We start from the raw sequence: 18,675 nt of genomic DNA on the forward strand, positions 1-18,675 counted from the left end.
CCCTGGTTCTGATTAGCTTTGATTGGAGGGCTTGGCTGCAGAGCCAAGTGGAGATGCTGGTGTGGTGAAGGGGGAGGAGTGGGTTACAGGCACTGAATTAACCTCTGGTAACCCTGTCAACATGTTGCTCTGGTCAGGAAAGAGGAAGGTGTTACTGACTCCCAACGTACAGCCCTTTCCTTTGTCTAGCCAGGCGTCCTTAAACTACGGCCCGCGGGCCACATGCGGCCCGCCGAGGACATGTATCCGGCCCGCCGGGTGCCGCTGCCTGTCCTGCTTAGCAGCCGACGCGTCCCGGGCCCGCAGTGCGCATAGGAATTTGTTCATAGTTTTTTTTTTTAACTATAGTCCGGCCCTCCCACGGTGTGAGGGACAGTGAACTGGCCCCCTGTTTAAAAAGTTTGAGGACCCCTGGTCTAGGGACTTCTCCAAGATTTCTTCCAAAGCAGCCATGCTCTTACTTCTCCTGTCCTGGGGTGCTGCAGGGCCTTGAGCCCGCCATCGGCACCTGCCCAGACAGAGGCCACCAACCTCTGCCATGGAAGTTGCCTACGGAGTTCAGGCAAGGATGCGACAGCACTCACGCCCTGCTGGTTCTCTGACACCGCCATTACTGAGGCAGGAGCCCCGACCCTCCGATTGAGGGGAGCGAAGCAGCAGGGCTCTTTGGAAACGTTGAGGGCGTAAGGAACCCCCAAGATACAACTGAAGTTCGCAGAGGTGTGGCCATTGCCCACGGGTACGACAGAGCCGGTCTAAAACCCGGGCCTCCTGAGTCCCACACCAGCTTGTTCACTCTCCTTCTCTGCTCAGCCTGCAGCTGACGCAACACTCTACCAGGCGTCCTCAAACTACGGCCCGCGGGCCACATGCGGCCCGCCGAGGACATTTATCCGGCCCGCCGAGTGCCGCTGCCTGTCCTGCTTAGCAGCCGACGCGTCCCAGGCCCGCAGTTCGCATAGGAATTTGTTCATAGTTGTTTTTTTTTAAACTATAGTCCGGCCCTCCAACGGTCTGAGGGACAGTGAACTGGCCCCCTGTTTAAAAAGTTTGAGGACCCCTGCACCCGGTGGAGGGCCTCCCCACCCCGCCGCCAGGTGGACGCGCTCAGCAACCTAGAGCGGGGTCCCCGCTTCAGGTAGATGGAGAAGCTCAGCCAATCCAGAGGGCTCTGAGGCAAAGAAGGCGGGACCAGGAAGAAAAGTTTAGGACAGCAACGCCAGCCAATCCGACGCCTAGCTGCTTGAGCGACGGCCACTAGCACCCACTTGGAAACGCCGCTCAGAGAGGGCGGTGGTTAGTGGACAGTGAGCCAATCCGTGACAAGGGAAGGCAAAGTTGAGCCCGTTGCATCTGAGGAGGTGGGAAGGGGCGGAGTTCGCCCCGTGGCTGCTCGGTGGAGGGTGAGGGATCAGCTTTCTCTGCTAGTTCGCACCCTAGGACTTCTTAGCCCCTGGAATGCGAGAGAGGCTCAGGGAGTTCCCGGAGTGGGGCGTAGAGGTATCGCCGGGAAGGCCTGGGGGCGAGAGAGACTTCTAGTTGGAGGAGGTGCTGAAAACCACCGGGTGGCCATAGAGGAAGCGGGGGGCTGGTTAGGGGGAGGGACTTCCGGGGGCGGGGTTTGTTGGCTGGGTGGGGCCTGCTGCTAAGGTTAAGTCGAGGGGGGCGGAGCTAAAAGACCACTGGTTGTGACCTAAGAGAAAAGGATGGTAATTTAAGCGAGCGTTTTGGGGTCAGGACAGTGTTGCCAGAGGTATGTTGGTGGCAGCTCAGGGCTGACATTACGGTTTCTGGGGAGGTTACCAGCCCTAACCCACTGTCCTCTCTTCCCAGGGAACCACTGGTGGGGACCTTTCTAGGGGCCTACCCCTCGTGGGGTGCTATGGAGTTTCCAGAACACAGCCAGCAGCTGCTGCAGAGCCTCCGAGAGCAGCGGTCCCAGGGTTTTCTTTGCGACTGCACCGTGATGGTGGGTAGCGCCCAATTCCTGGCCCATCGGGCTGTGCTCGCCTCCTGCAGCCCGTTCTTCCAGCTTTTCTACAAAGAGCGCGAACTGGACAAGAGGGACCTGGTGTGTATCCACAACGAGATTGTCACGGCCCCAGCCTTTGGGCTGCTTCTGGACTTCATGTACGCTGGCCAGCTGGTCCTGAGGGGGGACACCCCTGTGGAAGACGTGCTGGCAGCTGCCAGCTACTTGCACATGAATGATATCGTCAAGGTGTGTAAGCGGCGTCTGCAAGCCCGGGCCCTGGCAGAGGCAGACAGCACCAAGAAGGAGGAGGAAACCAGCTCGCAGCCCCTTAGTTTGGAATTTTTGTCCAATACTTCCCGTGGCCCTCAGCCCTCCTTGGCATCTGCTGAGCTCTCAGGCCACTGGGGCAAAGGGGAATGGAAAGGCCCTGCTGCTCCCTCACCTACTGTCTGTCCTCCAGATGAGCCGCCGATGCCCAGCGGGGCTGACACGACACAGCCTGGCGTGGAGGTCGACTCGCTGCATCTACGGGCCCCCCCTCCACCAGTGGCGGATGTCTCCCTCGCCAGCCCCAGTAGCTCCACAGAGACCATTCCTGCCAACTACTACTCGTCCGGCCTTCCACCAGTTTCAGTGGAGCCACTGGCTCCCCTCGACGTGGGTTCTGAGAGCCTGAGGGTGGTGGAACCAAGGGGCACCGGAGGACCCTTGCAAGGCTTCTACAGCCCGTCTTCGGCTGCAGCCCCAGTCCCAGCCCCAGTTCCGTCCCAGGCTCCAACCCCGGCAGAAGCTGAGCTGGTCCAGGTGAAAGTAGAAGCAATTGTGATTTCTGATGAGGAGCCCGATGCGTCCGAGAATCAGCCTCAGGGGCCTGAGGGATTGTTCCCACCTGGAGAGGCGATGTATGGTGCTCAGCCTCCCCAGCCAGAGGCTTTTGAGGAGCCAAGGGCAGCAGGATTGGAGGAGGTGGGGCCAAGTGACCAGTTTCTGCCCTCCGATTCTCACCTACCCTACCATTTGCTGCCAGGTCCAGGGCAGTATCACCGAGGACTGGTGACCTCACCCCTGCCTGCACCCCCCGCCCTGCATGAGCCACTTTACCTGCCTTCTGAGTACGAAGCAGCCCCGGGAAGCTTTGGTGTTTTTACTGAGGATGTTCCCACTTGCAAGACATGTGGGAAGACCTTCTCATGCTCTTACACGCTCCGGCGCCACGCCACAGTGCACACACGTGAGCGGCCCTATGAGTGCCGCTACTGCCTGCGCAGCTACACGCAGTCAGGGGACCTGTACCGCCACATCCGCAAGGCTCACAATGAGGACCTGGCCAAACGCAGCAAACCGGATCCGGAGGCGAGCCCCCTCCTAGGAGTGCAGCCCCTCCCTGGCTCCCCGACAGCAGACAGACAGAACTCTGGTGGAGGGCCAGCCAAAGATTTTGTACTTGGCCCCAAAAACTAACATCTGGGGGGGCATGAGCTGATGCTCGGCCTGCTTTTGCGACACAGAAGGTTGGCAGCATCTCATTTCCCCCGCTGGGTGACAGAATGGATACTGCCCAGACTGACGGTCCCTCCCACCCTTTGCTTTCCCCAGTCGGTTCGTCTCCAAGGGCACTGGGAATTTTCCTGGGTGTAATCACTGCTCACTCTGTGTTCTGGACCATAAAGCTAACAGTGAAAGTGTCTTACTGAACTGGTGTTGGCTGGTTTCTTCCCCAAACCTGCATGACGCCTAACGCTTTCATCCCTCTCCTCTAGATCTTTTAAGAAAATGACATCTGTCCTTGGGGTAGCGGTGAAGATCAGGTTGCTTTTGAGGAAAGAAGTGGCACAGGCACAGGGTAACGTAGACGACCAGGGGTGGGCCAACTTTTTGACTCGAGGGCCACAATGGGTTCTTAAACTGGCCCGGAGGGCCGGAACAAAAGCATGGATGGAGAGTTTGTGTGAACTAATGTAAATTCAAAGTAAAGGAGCGGAGGGGAGACCAAGAGAACCGGATAGAACAGCAGGATCCGGCCCGCGGGCCGTAGTTTGCCCACGGCGGATACTTAGGAAACGTCTATCAATCAGGAGTCTCCCACGATCATGGCTGGTTACTGTAGTGAGCTCCTGTGTACTGGCTGTGTGAGGGACTTCATATAAGTGCTCACTGAGTCCTCCATAACTCTCTGAGGCGTTAGCCCACCCCTTTTTTCCCACCGACAAGGGAACTTGAAATGCAAAAATTAAAGTTAACTTGTTCAAGGTCACGGAGCTGGTTAAGGGGCAGGCTGGAATCTGAACCACGGCTTGTGACTAAAAACACCAGGCTCACGATGCCGGTTTAAAATCTGTTGAAGATAATTTCCTGAGAACTATGAGTTGTTTTCTTTTCTCTCCTTTTGACTGTTGGGCTTTGCGTCCTCACCCCTTCACCTCTGCTTTCTGCGTAGAAAGACCTTTGGTTGGCTGTTTCAACAACATATACCGTGTGGATGACCTGACATTTTTGCTTACATGTCATAAACATGAAAATAAGAAATGGAGAGGCAGACAGCACTAAGCCCTGTGGTATAGGGTCGTGGGGGGAAGTTGAGGGCTTTTGGTGTGGAAATGATGGGTGCATGGGAAACCTAAAGCAAGAAACTCCAGATGAGCCCTGACCGGTTTGGCTCAGTGGATAGAGCGTCGGCCTGTGGACTGAAGAGTCCCGGGTTCGATTCCGGTCAAGGGCATGTACCTGGGTTGCGGGCACATCCCCAGTAGGAGGTGTGCAGGAGGCAGCTGATCGATGTTTCTCTCTCATCGATGTTTCTCTCTCATCGATGTTTCTAACTATCTCTCTCCCTTCCTTTCTGTAAAAAATCAATAAAATAATTTAAAAAAAAGAAAAAAAACTCCAGAGGAGAGAATCATACTTAAAAAGTGTGATGACAGCCTAGAGAGGTGAAATTACTCCTATACGGTCACACAGATGGTTATTGACAGTAGAGAGAGCAGAGAAATGGGAGTTTTGGGTGTTGATGTAGGATGGGGGAAAGTTCTAGAAGTGTAAGAGAAGGGCCTGTCCCTGTGCTGCTGTGGGATGGACTAGAGGGCTCCCTAGAAACCCTCCTCTCCGGCATAGGAGGAATCCGATGCAAGGAAAGCAGGAAGGAGAATTTAGAAGGTGAACATATGAGTAAATTTTCTGAATTTCTTTGATCTCTTTTGGATTTGACTCATAATCAGCTACTATTTTTGAGTTTGGGGAAGGAGGCAGAGCTAAGCATGGAAGCTTTGGCCACAGAAAGCTCTTATCGGGGACATTATGGGAAACAAAAGTTGATGCTTAACATGTTCATGGCTGAAAAGAGTGAATTCTCACCTTGCACTTTCCTTGTGTTGGAATAACCGTTTGGTTCCTCTTTCCAAAGGCTAACTTTATTCATGCGAATACAGGACTGCCTGAACCCCTTGGTGAAACAGGGCGTGGACCACGTACGTACATACAATAAGAGCTTTTCTGGCTGAGTGGAGCACCGTGCCCAGTCATTGCTAGAGGAAGTGAAATTGCTTAAAAGCAATCAGTTGCTTTGAAAAGGGTGAATTTTACGGTATGTGAAATATATAAAATAAAACGAAATCGGTGGCCCTAGAACACGGGTTCCTAAAAGCAAGATGTAATAAATGTGTGCACGTGTGAACATAATTGAATATCATTCCTTTAGACCAGTGGTCGACAAACTCATTCGTCAACAGAGCCAAATATCAACGGTACAACGATTGAAATTTCTTTTGAGAGCCATTTTTTTTTAAATATATATATTTTTTAATTTAATAAATCTTTATTGTTCAGATTACAATTGTTCCTCTTTTTTCCCCCCATAGCTCCCCTCCACCCGGTTCCCACCCCACCCTCTGCCCTTACCTCCCCCCGCAACTGTCCTCATCCATAGGTGTACGATTTTTGTCCAGTCTCTTCCCTCACCCCCCATACCCCTTTCCCCCTGAGAATTGTCAGTCCACTCCCTTTCTATGCCCCTGATTCTATTATATTCACCAGTTTATTCTGTTCATCAGATTTTTTTTTTTTTTTTTTTTTTTTTTTTTCTGATCAAGCCTTTTTTATTCGAGCGTTGCGGTATATAAGCACTCAGGAGGGGAGGGGTAGGATAAGGAGTTGCCATGGGATGATTGGTTGGGAACTGGGTATCTGTCCTAGCTGATTGGTTTTTCTGATGTGGGAGGTTCTTCTGGCCCTTGGCGCGCGCGGGCTTCTTTGTTCTTGCTTAATCAGGAAGTAGGGCTGACCAGGAAGTGAGACCGAACTCTGCTTTTATGGCTAGATTTTTTTATTCACTTGATTTTTAGATTCACTTGTTGATAGATATGTATTTGTTGTTCATAATTTTTATCTTTACCTTTTTCTTCTTCCTCTTCTTAAAGAATACCTTTCAGCATTTCATATAATACTGGTTTGGTGGTGATGAACTCCTTTAGCTTTTTCTTATCTGTGAAGCTCTTTATCTGCCCTTCAATTCTGAATGATAGCTTTGCTGGGTAGAGTAATCTTGATTGTAGGTTCTTGCTATTCATCACTTTCAATATTTCTTGCCACTCCCGTCTGGCCTGCATAGTTTCTGTTGAGAAATCTGCTGACAATCGTATGGGTGCTCCCTTGTAGGTAATTAACTGTTTTTCTCTTGCTGCTTTTAATATTCTCTCTGTCTTTTGCTCTTGGCATTTTAATTATGATGTGTCTTGGTATGGTCCTCTTTGGATTCCTTTTGTTTGGGGTTCTGTGGGCTTCCTGGACTTGTAAATCTATTTCTTTCACCAGGTGGGGGACGTTTTCAGTCATCATTTCTTCAAATAGATTTTCAGTATCTTGTTCTCTCTCTTCTTCTGGCACCCCCATAATTCGGATGTTGGTACGCTTGAGGTTGTCCCAGAGGTTCCTTAAACTGTCTTCATATTTTTGGATTCTTTTTTCTTTTTCGGTTGAGTGTTTTTTGCTTCTTTGTATTTCAAATCTTTGACTTGATTCTTGTGGTCCTCTAGTCTGCTGTTAGGTCTCTGTATAATATTTTTTATTTCAGTCAGTGTATGTTTAATTTCTAGTTGGTCCTTTTTCATATCCTTGAGGGTCTCGCTAAATTTATCGGCGGATTCTAGGAAATTCTTGAAAAACCTTATAACTGGTTTTGAACTCTATATCCAGTCGTTTGCTTTCCTCCATTTCTTTCATTTGTGATCTGTTTCTTTGTCTCTGCATTTTCGCTGCTTCCCTGAGTTGGTAGAGTAGCTTTGTGTGGTAGGTGTCCTATAGGGCCCAGTGGGTCGGCCTCCCCCAGTTACCTGAGGTGGACACTTTTGGTGCACCCCTTTGTGGACTGTGTGCACAGCCTTGTTGTAGTTAAGTCTTGATTGTTGTTGGTGTCACTGGGAGGAATTGACCTCAAGGCCAATTGGCTGTGAGGATCAGCTGTGTCTATGCTGGGAGAACTTCTGTGCTGGAGACACCCTTATGAGACAAGACTTGCAAAATTGCAAAAGCCTCTGTGCTCAGGTTGGATGGGGCGGAGTCTCAGGGCGGAGCAGACAGCCTTGGCCCCTGGGTCTCAGTGTCCCTCGGTAATCGCTGCAAGCACCTCTGAGAGAAAGCCACCCTCGAGTTTTGCCCGCTGCCAGACAGTCCAGTTTCTCCCCGAATGAGTCTGGGTTCCCAGAAACTTGCCCGGAACTGAGTTCAGTGCAGTCGGGAGCTTCCATCTCCCGCTTTAGAAAGCCAGCCGTGCACTCAACCGCCCGTGCACTCAGCAGTCAGTCCTCGCTGCGTGCACGCACCTCCAGACCTCTGCCTTCTGCAGCTTCCCTGAGTCTCAGTGTGCTTTCTCTTTTCCTGATAGTCCAGATTCCCCCCAAATGAATCTGAGTTCCCAGAGTCTTGCCCGGGACTGGAGTTCAGCACAGTCGGGAGCTTCCGTCTCCCTCCCGCTTGAGAAAGCCAGCCGCGCACTCAGCCGCCCGTGCACTCAGCCGCCCGTCCTCTGCGTGTCTCCGTACCTCAGCCTTTTGCAGCTCCTCTGAGTCTCAATGTGCTTTCCTCTTCCTTCTAATTGTAGAATTTCCACTCAGCCAGCTTTCCTGTGGTTCTGAATGATGTCCGTTTTGTCCTTTCGTTGTAGTTTTGATATTGTTGTGCGAGGCAGCAGTTTAGGTGTTTCCCTATGCCGCCATCTTGGTTTTTCTGCGGAGAGCCAAATTTTTTAAACTTAAACTTCTTCTAACGCCACTTCTTCAAAATAGACTCGCCCAGGCCGTGGTATTTTGTGGAAGAGCCACACTCATGGGGCCGAAGAGCCGCATGTGGCTTGCGAGCCGCAGTTTGCCGACCACGGCTTTAGACGGTGTGAACAGGAACCACTGCTTCCGTCTCAGCCACCCTAACACCTAACACGGAGGGGCTGTTACTTGGTGACATTCCCTGAAGAGCAAGCATTTGCTTTCACTTCTCAGCATAGGATGTTTTTTTTTTAAATATATTTTATTGATATTTTTACAGAGAGGAAGGGAGAGGGATAGAGAGCTAGAAACATCGATGAGAGAGAAACATCGATCAGCTGCCTCCTGCACGCCCCCTACTGGGGATGTGCCCGCAACCAAGGTACATGCCCTTGACCGGAATCGAACCTGGGACCCTTGAGTCCGCAGACCGACGCTCTATCCACTGAGCCAAACCGGTTTTGGCAGGATGCATTTTTTTTTTAACTTCTTGAAATTAAAGTAGTTGACACACAGTATTATAGTAGTTTTAGAGATGAGATGCCTCGTTCTTTGGCAGTGGCAGTTAGGAATTTCCAAGATGTTTAAAGCAGCAGCCGACACAATTAAGGCCACAGTTGCCTCACTTTATCCATCTGCTGATGCTGGGAACAGCTTATGACAGCCTGTGGAGGTGTGCTCAAGAGAATCATCTTTAGTTTTCACGGCTTTTGATGGTCCGTCCCATCCATGGATTCAGGGAACCACAGGTCAGCTCATCTCACCTCTAGTCCAACAGTGATCCTCCTCCTGCCAGTTGTTAAACCTGTTTGCAAGATAACTCTGTCCCCAAAGGAAACCTATTGGTATTGCTGGAGACCTCGAATTATTGGATAATGCTTCCTTCTACTGAGTCCAAATCAACCTTCTTTTATGGAGGGGCGGGGTGGGGGGCGCGCAGGCCAGGCCAGGCCCCAGCCTGTTAGAGTTTCACCCTGAGCAGTTATTTTGCTTTTGAGCTATAAACTGACTTCAGTTTCGGACACACTTTTCTGTCCTGCTTGAAATATTCATCTCTAGTTTAGGGTTTCCTTTCTTTTCCTCATTGGCCATTTTGTGCCTTCACTTAATGCTAATGCCTCTTCAGTTGCCAGACATGTGGCCAAGCTCAGCTTCACAAAACTCACCAATTCAGCCCATCTCACATTGGATTTTGATTTTAATTTTTCCAAAGCGGCCTTAGCCGGTATGCCTCAGTGGATAGAGCAGCCGTGGGCAAACTACGGCCCGCCGGCCGGATCCGGCTGTTCTATCCCGTTCTCTTGCTCTCCCCTCCGCTCCTTTACTTTGAATTTATATTAGTTCACACAAACACTCCATCCATGCTTTTGTTCCGGCCCTCCGGTCCAGTTTAAGAACCCATTATGGCCCTCGAGTCAAAAAGTTTGCCCACCCCTGGGATAGAGTGTCAGCCTGTGGACTGAAGGGTCCCAGGTTCGATTCCGGTCAAGGACACATGCCTGGATTGCGGGCTCGATCCCCAGATCCCCAGTAGGGATCCTGCAGGCGGCAGCCAGCCGATCGATGATTCTCTCTCATCATGGGTGTTTTTGTCTCTCTCCCCCTCTCCCTTCCTCTCTGAAATCAATTTTTAAAAATTATATTTTTTCCAAAGCCGATGCTTACAATATGGTTTACTTTGACATATACTAATCCTTTTTTATTGTAAAACATTTATTTATTTTTAACAAATGGTATGATGTGCTCTAAAGTTCCTTCCCAGTTGTATTAGTAAGAAATTTCAGTATGCACTTCTAAAAGGAATCTTGAAAAAAAAAAAGACCAAATATATTATCATTCTCAACAAAACTGACAATAACTCTTGTTCAAATTTCCTTGATTGTCTCATAAACTTTTTTTCCAATCAGAATCTAAATTCCCAGGTTTTTAGGAACCAGGGAGAAACCAATATATACATTTTTTTTCTATTATTTCATTCTCATAAACTTTTAGTGGTTTTTTTCAGATCGGAATCCAAAGCAGAGTCACATTTATTTATTTTTTAAAATACATTTTATTGGTTTTTTACAGAGAGGAAGGGAGAGGGATAGAGAGCCAGAAACATTGATGCGAGAGAAACATCAATCAGCTGCCTCCTGCACACCCCCCACGGGGGATGTGCCCGCAACCAAGGTACATGCCCTTGACCGGAATCGAACCCGGGACCCCTGAGTCCACAGGCCGACGCTCTATCCACTGAGCCAAACCGGCCAGGGCCAAAGCAGAGTCACATTTATTTGGCTGACTTATACCCTATAGGTTCCCCTCTCTTGTCATTGCAACTTACTGTTGAGGAAATCGAGTTACTTGTCTTATGGTTTCCGTTTGGAGTTGGCTGTTTACATCCCAATAATATCATCTAACATGTCCCTCTGTCCAAAGGTTCCCTTAAAAATACATATTTAAATAACATACATAAATAGTAATATAGATAGTATGTGGTTTTGGCAAAATTGTAAAGGGGGTGGTATGAGTTTGGAAAACACTCTTCGGAACCGTCTCCTCTGTGCCCAAGTGTAAGCCGTCACAGCCTCCATGAACGCTTTCTCTTCAGTCAGGCCCTGCAATCCCCCGTGGACACCTGTAAAGACTGAAGGTGAGCACAGCCTCCTCCACAAACGGCTCCGTCCAGAGGTCTGAGACCCTCTGGATGGCTCCTGGAAGTGGGGGCTGCCCAGGCCTCCTCCAGACCCAACCAGACGGCCTGCCTTTGTCCCTTTTCCTGTTCACTAGCCTCTCCGCTCGCGGCTGGCCTTGGAAATGAAGACGGAAATGGGAGCCTGGCCGCTGTGTCTCTTAGCAGCGTTCATGAAAAGATGAGTACAGTAGCTTTCTAAAATTCATTTTTAAATACCAGCTTTATTTTTTCCTCATGGATACAGAAGATAGCTCACTGTAACATTGTCCTGAAAAAACAAACCCCCCACAAAATGAAATCGGGAAGCAAAAACAGCCCAACAGAAACACAACATGCAACCATGACAAAATGTTGTCAACCATCTAGATTTAGCAATGGAAGAGGCTCGGGGAAGGAATAAGATATTCTACTTTTGTTGGTTCTCTCCTTGGATTCATTAAGATTATTTGGTAGAAGAAGGCTGTGTTGTAAGCTGATGGCTGCATTATTTAGGGGGAGAGGGAGACACAAAGAGGAGCCTATTTTATGGGGAGGTGGGGAGTCATTGATGAAGGGAGAAGAACTTAGTACGTTTGGCAAGACCAAGGTGTCCTTTCTGCGGTCGGTGGCTATGTGATGGCTAATGGCACGTGCTTATTATCAGCTCCACTCACAAAGGCGGAGGCGGTCTCCTCTACTCTGTACAACCCCTACATGGTGGACATTATTCACAACAAGTGATGGCCGGACAAAGGAGCTCCTGGCTGATGGAGCCTCCTCCTTTGCCATGGCTGCAGCAGATCCGCAGCCTGCACTGGTGCCCACACAGCTTCCAGAACGTACGTAAAAGGCACTAAGGAAGGAGAACCTAGAACCTTCCTCACTGTTTCCCTCCTCTGTAGGGGAACTGGGCTCTGGCGAAATACAAAGGGACAGGTAAAGAACAGATTTATGTTTGTATCCTGCTCTTTCTGGTACTGTTTCTAGACTTAGTGACCTGTCTTTCCTAAGTGTTCCAGAGAAACAAGCATACTATAGCCACGCACTTATTAAAAACTAAACTGTTTACGTGGGTGTTTTTGTAGCATGAGGGTAGAAGGATTATTAAATAAATACTTGTGCTTGACTCCAGAGATCTTAAAATAGAAGAGTTCAATGAAAAATTAAATAAGTCTACTCTAATGATCTGAATATAAACCACACCAATGACTACAAATGACCCACACAATAGGAGCCAGATACTTTTGTAGGGGAAGAAGAATCTGAATATCTGTGGAATATTAAAAATAAGGAATTCGTTTAATTTGAAACCTTTCATTTTAAGACATGTGGGCCCAACTTATAATTGTCTAGTTCCACCAAAGAAACATACTGCCCAGTTTCTGGCCTCACTTTGGCTTTGGGCATCTGAGAAAACAGAGGAAGAAGCTCTTTTCTATCATTACCTCATCCTCTGCTAAACTTCTCCTCTGTGTATGACTACATCTAACAACACCCATCATCAGAATCCATGCTGTAGGTATGATTAATTCCACACACCGGTGATGAATATATTCTGGATGTCATTCTCAGGGCAAATGTCCCTACGAATACCGTATATTAAAAGCTATACAAATATATAGATGGACAGACCAAAAAAAAAAAAAAAAAAAAGGCAGCCTGTGTAAGTAAGAGTTTGTGCAGAACTAGAAACAAGACAGAAAGACACCTTGTGGGGTCACAGGTGTGGGGCTCGTGTCTCCTGCGAGGCTCAGGTTGCACTGGATGAGACTTCCCTGGTTCACCTTTCACCTAAGTTCAAGTTCTCTGTTAACCGAACATGCCCACGTAGAGCTGCTTCTCTTTCTGATGGTAGCTACTGAGTTCCGACTGTGTCAGCTGGAGGTACCGCCGGACATTGGCATCTTACAAGAGGGCAAAGAAGGCAATTAGAGACACACCATAACCTCACCTCGGGGTAGGAGGAGATTTATTAACATACTTCCATTTTTAAAAAATTTTTAAAAATATATTTTATTGATATTTTTACAGAGAGGAAGGGAGAGGGATAGACAGTTAGAAACATCGATGAGAGAGAAACATCGATCAGCTGCCTCCTGCACACCTCCTACCGGGGAGGTGCCCGCAACCAAGGTACAAGCCCTTGCTCGGAATCGAACCCGGGACCCTTCAGTCCACAGGCCGATGCTTTATCCACTGAGCCAAACCGGTTAGGGCACACACTTCCAGTTTTAAAAATCATTCTAAGATCTGAAAATATCATTACTATTCCATGTAATAGTAAATCTCATTAATATCACTTTGGGTTAAAATAAAAATCTCATACAAGTCCGCGGTTTGGCTCAGTGGATAGAGCGACGGCCTGCAGACTGAAGGGTCCCGGGTTCGATTCCGGTCAAGGGCATGTACCTTGGTTGCGGGCACATCCCCAGTGGGAGGTGTGCGGGAGGCAGCTGATCGATGTTTCTCTCTCATCGATGTTTCTAGCTCTCTATCCCTCTCCCTTCCTCTCTGTAAAAAATCAATAAAATATATTTAAAAATAAATAAATAAATAAATAAATAAATAGTTATTGTCATAGCAGAGCCGCTTAAGATACTATACCTGGGTGGCAATTAATCTACATACTTGAAGAAATAAGAACAAGTGGCTTATATTTTATATCTTTATTCATTCACAGTGGCCAGGGATCAAACCTGCAACTGAGGTATGTGACCTTGACCAGGAATCAAACCTGCCAACACTCTAACCACTCAGCAAACTGGCCAGGGCAAAAAACAATGCCTTCAAATCTCCTCTACTGGTGGGAGGAGGAGGAATTAGATGTGTGTGCCCCTGTAAGCATAGAGATTTCTGGAGGGTATACATACAATATTGCTTTTCTGTGGAGATAAGAATATAAGAGCAGAAGGCCTGTTCATTGTATACTTTTATAGTTTTTGAATTTTGAACCATGTGAATATATTATTACCTATTCAAAAATTTGAAAAAGTGAAATAAAACAAGCCCTAGCCAGTTTGGCTCAGTGGATGGAGCGTCAGCCTATAAACTGAAGGGTCCCAGGCTCGACTGCGGTCAAGGGCACATGCCCGGGTTGCGGGCTCTATCTCCAGTTGAGGGCGTGCAGGAGGCAGCTGATCCATAATTCTCTCTCATCATTGATGTTTCTGTCTGTCTCTCCCTCTCCCTTCCTCTCTGAAATCAATAAAAATATATTAAAAACAAACAAACAAATACAACAAAAACCTCCTCCACAGCTACCCCCTAACAGGACAGTTCTCCTTGTTCTCCCCACTCCATCCCCTTCTCTCACCTTTCGGCTGCCTGTTGACAGCAGCCAGGAGGTACTGCCGAGCTTGGTCATAGTCCTGCAGGTGGAAGAGGGCTACTCCGGCCCGATACAAGGCCTTGGCATTGTCAGGCTGTCGTTCCAGGACTTTCTGACTGTATTCTTTCACTCGTTCATAGTTTACTGGCTCCATCTGAAGGAGACAGGCTAATGGGGCCAAATGAAAGGAAGAGAGAAGCGGGACAAGGGCCTTGTTATACTCAATTCCATTGGTTGACTCAAGGCAGCACCAAACATAGAATGATAACAACATTCACTTATCCAACAAAAATTGATCAGGTCAGTCTTCTGCCTTTTTATTAAGAAGGGAAATTTTGCCGGAACCGGTTTGGCTCAGTGGATAGAGCGTCGGCCTGCGGACTAAAGGGTCCCAGGTTCGATTCCGGTCAAAGGCACGTACCTTGGTTGCGGGCACATCCCCAGTAGGAGGTGTGCAGGAGGCAGCTGATCGATGTTTCTAACTCTCTATCCCTCTCTCTTCCTCTCTGTAAAAAAATCAATAAAATATATTTTTTTAAAAAAAGAAGGGAACTTTTGCCCAGCCAGTGTGGCTCAGTGGATTGAGCGTTGTCCCATGCACCAAGAGGTCCGGGTTTGGGGCTTGATCCCCAGTAGGGGGTGTGCAGGAGGCAGCTGATCCATATTTATATCTTCTTTCCCTTTTCCTTCCTCTCTCTCGAAAAAAATCAATAAAAACAGCTCTACCCGGTTTGGCTCAGTTGAGAGGAATCTCAGCCCCCAGACTGAAAGGTCCCGGGTTCGATTCCCAAGGGCTGGCTCTCTGTCTCTTCCCCTCACTTCCAGTCTTTCTAAAAAATCAATGAAGAAATATCCTCGGGTGAGGATTAACAACAACAAAATAAATAAAAAATAAACTTTTAAAAAAAAAATTGAAATGTTCCTCTATTTCATAAATGTTTCCCTATTAAATTCCTTAAATTTACCCCAAGGGATTGTGGGAATTAAACATAGTATTACATCACAGTGCTGAGAACCAAGAATCAGGGCTGATGAGAACATTAAACGCCTGATGTTTGCATTCCTTCTCCAACACCCCCACCAAGTGGTCATACTCAATCCCCAGTAGGGGCCGTGCAGGAGGCAGCCGATCAATGAGTCATAATTTTTTACTTTTTCTATTTTTCATTGATTTCAGAGAGGAAGGGAGAGAGAAACATCAATGTTGAGAGAGAATCATTGATTGGCTGCCTCCTGCACGCCCCCTACTGGGGAGGGTCGAACCTGCAACACGGGCATGTGCCCTTGGCTGGAATGCAACCTGGGGACCCTTTAGTCCCCAGGCCGATGCTCTATCCACTGAGCCAAACCCGCTCGGGCTCATCATTGATGTTTCTCTCTCTCTCTCCCTCTCCCTTCCTCTCTGAAATCAATAAAAGTATATATTTAAAAAATAAAATAAAAGAGCCCTGGCTGGCTTGGCTCGGTGGATGGAGCATCTGCCTGCGGATTGAAGGGTCCCAGGTTCAATTCCGGTTAAGGGCGCATGCCCAGGTTGTGGGCTTGATCCCCAGTTGGGGGCGTGCAAGAGGCATCCAATCGATGATTCTCTCTCATTATTGATGTTTCTATCTCTCTCACCCTCTCCCTTCCTCTCTGAAATCAGTAATTTAAAAAAAGAATTGCCTAGGTTTAATTTTAGCTCTACCACTTACTAGCTGTTTGTTCCTTAAATTTACCTCAAAGGGCATGTGACTCTTTTTTTTTTTATTGATATTTTACAGAGAGGAAGGGAGAGGGACAGAGAGCCAGAAACATCGATGAGAGAGAAACATCCACCAGCTGCCTCCTGCACACCTCCCACTGGGGATGTGCCCACAACCAAGGTACATGCCCTTGACCGGAATCGAACCTGGGACCCTTCAGTCCGCAGGCCAACACTCTATCCACTGAGCCAAACCCGTTTCGGCAGGCATGTGACTCTTAACTAGGTTCATATGTGTAAAGGGCTTAAACAGTGTCTGCCCAGGGCATTTCGTAAATGTCACCTCAATGGACCCCCCACACACACTTTCAAAGTGAGCACTCGCATGCCTGTGGCACTCACGATCCCCATTTTCTACTTTATTTATTTTCCACAGTACTTACCATTTTCTAAAAATTATGTATGTTCCTTTTTGTTCATTGTCCGTCTCCCTTACTTGAATACGTGTTTAATGAGAGCAGGAATTCTCGGCACCCAATAAATAATTGTTGAACTGAAACATTAACTACCTTAATTCCTATTTTTGTTCCCAAGAGTAGCACTGAACATGCACTGTAAAAAAAAGCTAGATTTTCACCAAATCATAGCTGATGAGTATTATAGTAAAAAAAAAAAAAAAATCACTTTTAAACAACCATTACAAAGTGTAAAAACTACTCCCAATAATTTCTATGGCCTGAACTTGGACTGTTAGAATATTTTAATATACGCCAGAATAATTTAATTAGCTCCATGGTTAGTTTGCCTTCCATAGAACAGACCTAAAAAGTCTCCCTTCCCCCAGCCGGCATGGCTCAGTGGTTGAGCGTGGACCCATGAACCAGGTTACTGTTCAATTCCTGGTCAGGGCACATGCCTGGGTCTCCCACTCCATCCCCAGAGGAGACCTGCAGGAGGCAACGGATGTATAATTCTCTCTCATCATTGATGTTTCTATCTCTCTCTCCCTCTCCCTGAAATGAATAAAAACATGTGTTTTGTTTTTTTAAATGCCTTCCCTTCGATGTAAACTCGGTATTTTCTCCATTGCGTGCAAAATTTCCTAAATCTATCGGCATCACCAGAGACTCGGTTAGAAAATGCAAACAAATAGTAGGCACCACCTGGGACCCATTAAATCTGAATCTCTGGGGGTGGGACTGGGGAGTTGTGTTTAACAAACCCTCCAGGTGATGTTTGAGAACTACTGCTCTAGAGAAACTCAATTGGAGCCCTATAAATTGAAAAAAATATATTTGTATATATTTGATAAAGGATTTTTAACTTTTATTTTAGAAAGCAAGAGAGAGAGAGAGAGAGAGAGAGAGAGAGATGGATTTGTTGTCCACTTATTTATGCATTATTGGTTATATTGGTTACTTCTTGTATGTGCCCTGTCCTGGCATCGAACCTGCCACCCTGGTGCATCAGGAACACGCCCTAACCAACTGAGCTACCCGGCCAGGCGACATATATTTCCCTTCTTGGCAGAATAACTGGATGACAGCAGGAAAGTCCGTCCGTGTTCTTCTCAATGTTCGCAGATTTTCGTGTACCTGCCTGGTTACCCCACCCACCCTCGGCCCTGCTCTTACCCGCTAGGTTGTTGTAGCAGTCTGTCTGGGTGGTGTGCAGCATGTTTTGCTGTGTAGGTGTGAGAGCCGGGCCCTCGTGTCCCAGATCAGGGATCGGGGAGGGCAGACTTGGATCCAGGCCCCGCAGCTGAAGCAGAGCTCGGTGGTACCTACTCACAGCATCTCGGTACTTCCCTTCCCGGTAACGCTGGTTCCCTTCCTCCTTGTACAGCTGAGCCTCCTGCAGACGCTTGTCCATAACTCTGTCGCCCAGGGGTCTTGCGGAACTGGGAAGGGAAAGAGCAACTGAAGCTCTGCGGGTGGGAGCAACGTTACTGGGTTGGTAGCCGACTTAAGGCAGGAAACCGCCCTTCTCCCGGGGGCCTCCCGGGAGCGAGCTCTGCTCCCTTCTACCACAGCCCCTCCCTTCCTCCTGAAATATTTCCGATCTCTAGTAGTGCAGGAAACTAACCAGCGAGAGCATGTGGGAAGAGTAAAGCCAGAGACGAACTGACTTTTCTGGAGTGAGGAGACCCCGAAAACGCAAAGGGCTCACGAAGAATGGTGGCAGGCGTGCGAACGCCGGCGGAATTTGCTTCCTCCTTTCTTTGGGACACACCTCCCCGACCTGGAAGTGGAAGAAAGTAGGCGGGGACCATTGCTAAGAGCAGTTTAAAGGACTTGCCTCCGTCCCGACTCTTTATTCGCACGTATATTCAAGAAGCATTCGTTGATGTCTGTGCCCGGAGCTGGGAAACCCAGGCGAATGTGGTCCGTGCACCAGAGCCCAAAGGCCGCGACGGACCCGGCCGCAGAGCAGCTGCTGCAACTCCTCCGAGCCCCGCGGCCAGCCCCTTGCCCTCTGCAAGGACCCTAGGCCGGAAGTCTGCCCCTGGGTTTCCGATTACGGGTGGGAGCACCCAGAGCACAGGGTCCGGTCCCTTGACAGTTTGTTGTCTAAAGGGTCGCGCGCATCGCACCCTGCCGCCCAATCAGGGGCGGCCCCAGAAAAGTAATCCCGCAGAAACCACCCCGCCTTTCCAGCTTCCTCTGCGGACCAAACAGGGGGAGTCGGGGGGAGCCCGTGGCAGCTTCGCCAATTGGAAAAATTCGGACTATCACAGGTGACCAATCAAAATTGCAGGTGACGATTCAAGTTGGCCAATAG

The 18,675-nt window shown here is 48.4% G+C and overlaps 2 protein-coding genes across 5 annotated transcripts; one reads left to right on the forward strand and one right to left on the reverse strand.

Annotated features, from left to right (window-relative positions):
- Positions 1 to 1,348: 1,348 nt before the first annotated feature.
- Positions 1,349 to 3,666, forward strand: ZBTB3 (zinc finger and BTB domain containing 3). Its single transcript, XM_080640206.1, is given in 3 exon segments — positions 1,349 to 1,403; positions 1,834 to 3,418; positions 3,420 to 3,666. Coding segments are annotated over 2 exon segments (1,575 nt in total). The 5' UTR covers positions 1,349 to 1,403; positions 1,834 to 1,882; the 3' UTR covers positions 3,459 to 3,666.
- A 7,438-nt stretch (positions 3,667 to 11,104) lies between these two features.
- TTC9C (tetratricopeptide repeat domain 9C) lies at positions 11,105 to 18,576 on the reverse strand. 4 transcript variants are annotated; one of them, XM_080640549.1, is made up of 4 exons: positions 17,980 to 18,576; positions 17,529 to 17,794; positions 14,196 to 14,378; positions 11,105 to 12,786 (listed from the first exon to the last, which is right to left on the reverse strand). In XM_080640549.1, exons 2-4 carry the CDS (start codon positions 17,764 to 17,766, stop codon positions 12,692 to 12,694), a joined length of 516 nt encoding a protein of 171 aa, XP_080496675.1. In that variant the 5' UTR covers positions 17,767 to 17,794; positions 17,980 to 18,576; the 3' UTR covers positions 11,105 to 12,691. The 4 variants fall into 4 exon arrangements, with proteins under 4 accessions (XP_080496675.1, XP_080496676.1, XP_080496678.1 ...); XM_080640550.1 differs by having other exon boundaries at positions 18,193 to 18,512; XM_080640552.1 differs by having other exon boundaries at positions 17,686 to 17,794; positions 18,193 to 18,478.
- Positions 18,577 to 18,675: the final 99 nt, after the last annotated feature.

The sequence above is a fragment of the Plecotus auritus genome (genome assembly GCF_963455305.1).
Source record: "Plecotus auritus genome assembly, chromosome: 9".
Classification (NCBI taxonomy): Eukaryota; Metazoa; Chordata; class Mammalia; order Chiroptera; family Vespertilionidae; genus Plecotus; species Plecotus auritus.

What these genes read in the sequence shown, in the direction of transcription:
- TTC9C (XM_080640549.1), bottom strand. Translation starts at nt 17,766, where the DNA reads ATGGACAAGCGTCTGCAGGAGGCTCAGCTGTACAAGGAGGAAGGGAAC. An exon ending in CTGCTACAACAACCTAGCGG is followed by an intron (nt 14,379 to 17,528) that starts GTAAGAGCAGGG and finishes TGGCCCCATTAG; the next exon opens with CCTGTCTCCTTCAGATGGAG. An exon ending in TGTCAACAGGCAGCCGAAAG is followed by an intron (nt 12,787 to 14,195) that starts GTGAGAGAAGGG and finishes CCCTCTTGTAAG; the next exon opens with ATGCCAATGTCCGGCGGTAC.